Genomic DNA, 7,369 nt, shown 5'->3' with positions numbered 1-7,369 from the left:
TGGGTTACTACCCAGAAGGCTGGGTTAAACATTTAACCCAACCGCTGGGTCAAAACAACCCAATTGCTGGGTTTGTCCCTATTTTACCCAGCACTGGGTTGTATTTAACCCAGCATTTTTTAGAGTGTAGCATCAGTTGTAATTGAAGAAGTAGTATTTAGTCGGGTACCATTCATGCAAACCAGTGAATGAACACATTCGGTGAAAATATTGCTTTAGGTTATGTTTTATATGGTTCTCAGTTTGTTTTGCTAAGGAAAGGTGTATTTAATGGGATAGTTCAACTGAAATTGACAATTCAGTCATTATTTGCTCACATTGGTATTGTTCTAAAGCAGTATTACCTTCTTTTTCTTTTTTTAAGCACAATGAGCAGATAATGTTTTATTTCTTTTATTTTAAAGCATAAAGCATTTTTTTAATTATTATTTTTTATTTATTCTAAAGCATTTGAAAGGGTTTGTCAAAAAAAAGGACATTTATTATTTAGCAAAAATCCTTAACTTGGTTGTCGCTCTACTATGTGTCACTTCTCATTTTTATGAGAGTGCAGATGTGCACCAAATTTTCTGTGACAGGGTTGAACTAGTAACTCACTAATCAAATATTAGGTGGATGACAATTACATAGCAATACGTCTGCTGACTGACTGAAGAATTTTGAAACATGCTGTTTTGTAACAGACCACTAGAGGACAGGAGAGCTCTCTCGGAGACAATATATTTCAAAATGAAGATTTTGATTCTAATCCAATTACTACATACACCATTGCTGTATTTCTTTGTCCTGCAGTTCTGGCCAAGCAGACTCAGGAGTAGATCTGCTCAGTCAGGATCTGCTGGCAGACAACAGGTGAGAGAGGCTGAATGCACCTGTGATTATTATTGAAATTATTTTAGATCCCCAGAGGAGTGTAATATGCAAAACAGAGGCTGTGGTCATTCTATAAAATAGATGCCTCATATACATGTGTACAAAATGAGTTGAAGCTTGATTCTGAGGCTAAAATTGAAGCAAAAAAATTAGTGTTGTCAAATGATTAATCGCGATTAATCGCATCCAAAATAAAAGTTTTTGTTTACATAATATATGTGTGTGTACTGTGTATATTTATTATGTATAAATAAACATACATGCATGTGGGTCAAAGACGAAAAAGGGTTTAAGCATAAAAACAAACTTACATTTAATGTGCTTTCTATTGACATAAAATCACTTTTGTAAATTTATTTTGATGCGGACATCTTAACGTCTTTGACCCATGTATGTATATATATATATATATAAGAAAAATTTTATATTTGTATATTAAATATATTTTTATATAATATCAATTATATAAATATATACATGTAAATATTTTCAAAATATATATTGTATGAGTGTGTATTTATATATACATAATAAATACACACACACACACACACACATTGACAGCACTACAAAAAATAAAACATTTTGTCTTTATTATCTATATATTTTTAGATTTTTGGATGTAATTCTAAAATGTAATTCATTATATGCTGGTGGAATGACCTGCCCAACTCAATCCGAGCAGCTGAGACCTTAGCCATCTTCAAGAATCGGCTAAAAACACATCTCTTCCATCTTTATTTGACCCTCTAACTCTAGCACTCTCTATTCTAATTCTATTCTTAAAAAAATGTCCCTTTTAGACTTGCACTCTATTCATTTACTGCTTGTTTACTTTAAAGTGCCCCTATTATGGGTTATGAAAGGTTCATATTTTGGTTTTGGGAGTCCCCAACAACAGATTGACATGCATGCCAGGTCAAAAAACACTTTCATTGTCTTATAATATAAATAAATTTTTTACCTTATTTGCTCAAGGACTCCCAAGCGATTCGCTCAACAAATCTGCGGTGATTGGTCCGATTGTTCTCATTTTTATTTCATAATGCCTAATAAAGCAGGTTTGTGAGCACAGTGCTGCTTTGTGTACAGCGTTACCGGGGAAACCGCTATTTTTACCGCTCCAAAAGCGGCACCTAGTGGCAAAGAATGAATTAGCATTTTTATTCAGACCAATGCGAAAAGACCAACAAGTGGGCGGGCAATATGCTAATGTTAATGTTGAGGTCAACATGAAACGGCTTGGGATTCGTTTTGAAAACGACTAGTTTCAATGATTCAGAGTCGACTCTTTCTTTTGAGAGACAATAACTTTATACACGGTGCACTTTCAGATTTTAAACTTGGCAGGATGTTTTCATTCACTTAGAGCTGTGTTACACACTGCATGAAAGGTCATTTTTAAAAATCCATAATAGGGGCACTTAAAAAAAAACTAACTAACACTAGTTTTTCTAATCTTTTTGTATTCTATCTGTTTTCTTTTGATTTATTATGCAATTAATAAAAGCAAAAAAGGCTTCTAACACTAGCTTGCTCTATTCTTTTTCTATTCTATCTGTTTTCTTTTTTTTTATTATATAATAAAAAAAAAAACCTTGCTACGTGTGCTGCGTTAAGCTAACTGAGACTTGTTATAGCACTTGAATATCATTGCTCTTTTGTTGATTTTGATTGCTTCCATTGTCCTCATTTGATAATTTGGATAAAAGCGACTTACAAAATCTGCTAAATGACTAAATGTAATGTAAATTATATACATATTTTTATATAAACTTATGTTGTTACCAAAGTCAACTATAATTTTCCCATTTTTTAACTCTATAATTCACTTTGAGCACAAGGTTTGTAATGCCAAATTAAACAGTAAAACTGGTAAACCCGTTACTGTCAACCTTACTAAACACTTAATTATATCCCAACAAACGGTATATTACAGTATATTCATTTAGCTTGAGATGGCACAATGCAGTTTTTTAACACTTACAGTCTTACACAAATGTTAATGTAAATTAATTTTTTTACTAAAAACAGTCAAACTGGAAGAGGCACGTGTATAGGATCAGTTGTTAAATGATCTGGATATTTCCCCTCTAGTTCTCTGCCTCAGACTAACAAGGCACATACAACTCTGGACCTGCTCGCAGATGATCTTATTCCCTTCAATACTACTACCACCAGGTGATTTTTTTGTCCTCATTTATTCTTTATTCATAGAACTGTCATTTCTTAGTTTTGAAGAATACACATGGCATGCAGTTTTTCAAAAATGTTTATATTACTATAGTTGTTTGTTATATATTACCACAGCAACTATAGAATTACCACAACAAATTAATTCAAGTACTTTACTATAGTATGGTCCAAAAACACTATAGTATTTACTATAAATTTCCCACATGAAAAAATACTATAGTAATTTAGTAAATGCTATAGTGTTTTTGGACCATACTATGGAGGGACGTTGGCCCTCCAGGAGCAGGACTGGACACCCCTGACATAAAGGGTTCTCATTGGTGTCAAGCAAGCAGGTTTGAGCTTCAGTTTTCAATATGCGATTTGCTCTGTGTTTGAGATGTCATGTAAATCACCCAAATATACTGTAAATTAATACTTACAATCTTTTTGCTTTGTTACGAGATGGTAAATGTGTTGATCACAGTATATGCTACAGCCTTCAGGAAAACTGTTAATGTATATATTTTTTAATATACATTATCATTTGACATCATCCCATGGCTCCCTTTGGAAGAGACCAAACAAAAAAGATATTTATATATTTTAATGCACATTAGTATACATATGACATATGTTTATAAAGATATTACACAATGATTTAATATTTGATAAAATATTCAATATGGAGTAATGATTAACGTTTAATATTAACTTCCAGACACAATTTGTGAAAACATGGGAAGAAATCTGACTTTCCAAACTTAATATCTCATTGAGGTCCTGATGTTCCCTAAAGAGGAAAAATAAAAGTCTTTCTTGTTCATGTTTCCAAAGAAGATATTTTTAAAATGGGGTTAACAAGCATTTAACTGTCCGGTCTGGCCAAATACTCATGTATTGGTCACAAGGGCAAAACTAGCTTTTCCTGTTTAGCATCTGATTTCATAATAAAGAAGCAGAGCACTGGAGCAAAAGATACAGGGCAGGTTTAACAGCTAAATAAGTATAGCCCTGCTTTAAGTCCTGGGTTACTCATTGTTTCTTAAAAGATCTTTCCTGAAATAGTGCCTTGACAAAGACAAGTGCTTTAAAAATGCTGCATGTCTCTACATTTTCACCCTTTACGTATGTCCCCCACAGTCAAACAACAGAGCTTATGATGAACATAAGTACACGAGACCCTTCAGCTGTGCATGGTGCATCAGAGATCACACGCTTTGTTGTCCGAGACAAGATTTCTAACATAATGACTATTTTTGTCTTATAGTTACAAAACCAGCATCAAAACAGTGGAGAGTTCTGTCCAGGAGAACTTACCAGAATCTGAATCCAAGAAGTATGTGGGAAGATGTTATTCCACTGAATAGTTTATCCTGATTCATTTAACCGGAACGTGTTGTCCTGTTGAGTGCCTGATCTCTTTTGTTTTCTCTTTTCAGGAACTTTGTCTATGTTAAGGAGTATGTGAATAACTCGCGTCTTGATGGCAGGTAACTTGGAGGCTTTATATGTGACCCTGGAGCACAAAACCAGTCATAAGGGTCAATTTTTCGAAATTGAGATGTATACATAAGCTGAAAGCTGAATAAATGAGCTTTCCATTGATGTATGGTTTGTTAGGATAGGACAATATTTGGCCGAGATGCAACTATTAAAAAATCAAAATATTGAGAAAATCGCCTTTAAATTTGTCCAAATGAATATTACGAATCAAAAATTGAGTTTTGATATATTTACGGTAGGAAATTTACAAAATATCTTCATGGAACATGATCTTTACTTAATGTCCTAATGATTTTTGGCATAAAAGAAAAATCGATAATTTTGACTCATACAATGTATTTTTGGCTATTGCTACAAATATACCCCAGCGACTTATGACTCCTTTTGTGCTCCAGGGTCACAAATTCTTAGAATCATTCTCTGCCGTTATAGTTATTCTGCCAGAATTTGCTCCGTAAGATCAGCTGCTCTCAATTGGTTTGCTTTAGGACCCAGATTTAAGACTCAACGTAAGAACAACATTGCTTACATACTGTACAATACAAAAGTAATACGAATATTCCAAAAATAAGCACTGAAATGAATTAACATGCCCTTGAACTGCATAGACTCTCTGATATGTGAAGCGGACCCTCAAGGGACTAATGATGCACAAAATACAACTTGACTGTGTGATGAGGATCTGGAGGACAGACCTGTCACCTTTTTTATTTTATTTTTGTAACTGATGTAAAATAAGTGCAGTGCAGAGATACTGTGCGGAAGGTTATGGAATAGTCATCTGTGGATCAGTACAATGTCTTCAACCACAAAAATGCTCTGTCTTCCTTTTTATAGCAGCTCTGACTATGTGTCATCAACAACCTCCAACTACAGCTACAGCAGCCCCAGCTACTCCTCCAGGTGACACGTTTAGATATCTCACATGACATATGACGGGTACACAGCAGCCCCAGAAACAAGGACACTTCATTCTGTACTTATAAACGTACACAAAAGCACATTCATACATTTTGGGGCAAATGTATATGGGCCATTCTACAGAATTCTACAGAAAGTCAGAGTTGGAAATGTCTTGAAAAAAAAAAAGTCAAATTGTATAATATCCGAGGTACACATTTCTAGTAATTGTGCAGTTAATTCTCATATTGTATTTTCAGAAAGTTTTGGAATATTTGTCCTCTCCCCAAATTTGTCACTATACCAAAACACAGTAATAATAATTTAATTAGAAGGGTTATATTGACCTATTAAGATTTTGCTAAATTTTTGTAAATTTTTTGCTATTTTATTGAAAATTTTCAGAGGTAAATCAATAACAATTACATTTTTTTAACAATATTTCAAGTGTAATTTATAAGATTTGTAAATTACAACAATTTTTCTTTGTAAAAGGCAAAAAGTCGATCATACTGATTTCAACATTAAGGATTCGTTAGTTTGAATATTCATTGAACCAAAAACTATCATAACATCTTAGTTGTTAATTCAGTATACTTTATTTTTGGCAAAACAACCCATGTTTCGGTAGTGACTGCACATTTTTGGTAGCAACCACATCACATTACAGAATTTTAACTCGCATATTAAAACACTACTGAAACGTACTAAAATACAATGCATAATGTACTAAATTTTTGTTTATTTCCCCCAGATATGAGGATTATGTGCTCCCTTTTGTCACTACCGAAACAATGAAGACATGTTTCGGTCGTGACAATTCTATGGGATAACACCCCCCAAAAAACCCCAAAGATGTCACTACCGAAACTCCACCAAATATTTCGGTAGTGCTTTTGAACCTAGCTCAAAGATGCTAATCAGCACATGGTTAGCTAGCACAGTTCTGAACAGTGGTATACATATAAAAACGAAATGTTATGGAATAACTCCCAAAAAAGTGTGCTTAATTGCAGAAAAAAGGTGTTCGGTAGTGACATTCCTTAAAGTTACACACAGATTTTTCAGCCTTTTGAACACATTTACCTCAAAATGATGATACCTATCTACTCACACCTTGTAGCAATGAGAGAGGGGGACACAGGAATATTTCCTGATCTTAAATTTAGGGGTGTAGTTAAAATCTCGGCCAATAGACTAAAACACGCACTGTTTCGGTAGTGACATGAAAAGTGCAGGACACATTTTTTTTAGTTTCATAATTTACAAAGAAAATATAAAATTAATATTTTTTGAACTTCACTTTTTAAAAGAATCAAAAAGATACTTTTAAAAACAACAATGGAAAAAAATACAAAAAATAATTTCAATATCATTTTCATAAGTTGAAATTTAGGGGTTAGGGTTCGGGACAGCCACCTCCCAACTGAAAGTACCCAATAAATGATGACTTTATATATTAAGCTTACAAATATTTTAAATATTATTGTGGGTTTCAATAGATAATAGAAGGATCTTAGTAAACATCTAAGATTTGAATGCTTAAATGCTTTTTAAATGTGTTTTTTGGCTGTGGGACAGCAGTTTGCACCGATTCTGTAGAATGGCTCATATACGGACAAAAGTACTGGGACCCCCCCTTCGTTCCGTCCATTAACTGAAAACAGGCTAGACTAATCGATTCTTGGGATTTAAGAATCGATATTGTTCCGTAAAAATGAGAATCGATTAATATAGATATTTTTTACCCAGCCCTAATTTAAAGGTCCCATATTGTCAAAACTGAAATTTCCTAGCTTTTTTCATGATAACTGAGGTCTAGGGGCTATGTAACTACCATATAAGTTTCAAAACAGTCAGTCCACAGTAAAATGCACACAGCCTGCATAAAGTAGCTGTGATTTTTCACGAACTG

General features: G+C 33.6%; 1 protein-coding gene across 1 annotated transcript in view; it reads left to right on the top strand.

Moving 5' to 3' along the window:
• The window catches only part of LOC107710935 (proteoglycan 4-like), a 21,098-nt gene that overhangs the window by 8,186 nt on the left and 5,543 nt on the right, over window positions 1–7,369 (top strand). The window contains exons 13-17 of the mRNA XM_016515827.1: window positions 793–852; window positions 2,971–3,054; window positions 4,307–4,387; window positions 4,491–4,541; window positions 5,392–5,457. Of these exons, the coding sequence (XP_016371313.1) occupies window positions 793–852; window positions 2,971–3,054; window positions 4,307–4,387; window positions 4,491–4,541; window positions 5,392–5,457 (342 nt within the window). The remainder of the gene's footprint in view (window positions 1–792; window positions 853–2,970; window positions 3,055–4,306; window positions 4,388–4,490; window positions 4,542–5,391; window positions 5,458–7,369) is intronic.

This window comes from Sinocyclocheilus rhinocerous, unplaced genomic scaffold, assembly GCF_001515625.1.
Source record: "Sinocyclocheilus rhinocerous isolate Xijiao unplaced genomic scaffold, SAMN03320098_v1.1 scaffold3161, whole genome shotgun sequence".
In the NCBI taxonomy this organism is placed as follows: Eukaryota; Metazoa; Chordata; class Actinopteri; order Cypriniformes; family Cyprinidae; genus Sinocyclocheilus; species Sinocyclocheilus rhinocerous.
Note: the sequence above shows the minus strand (reverse complement) of the source record. Positions and strands in the feature narration are given on the sequence as shown.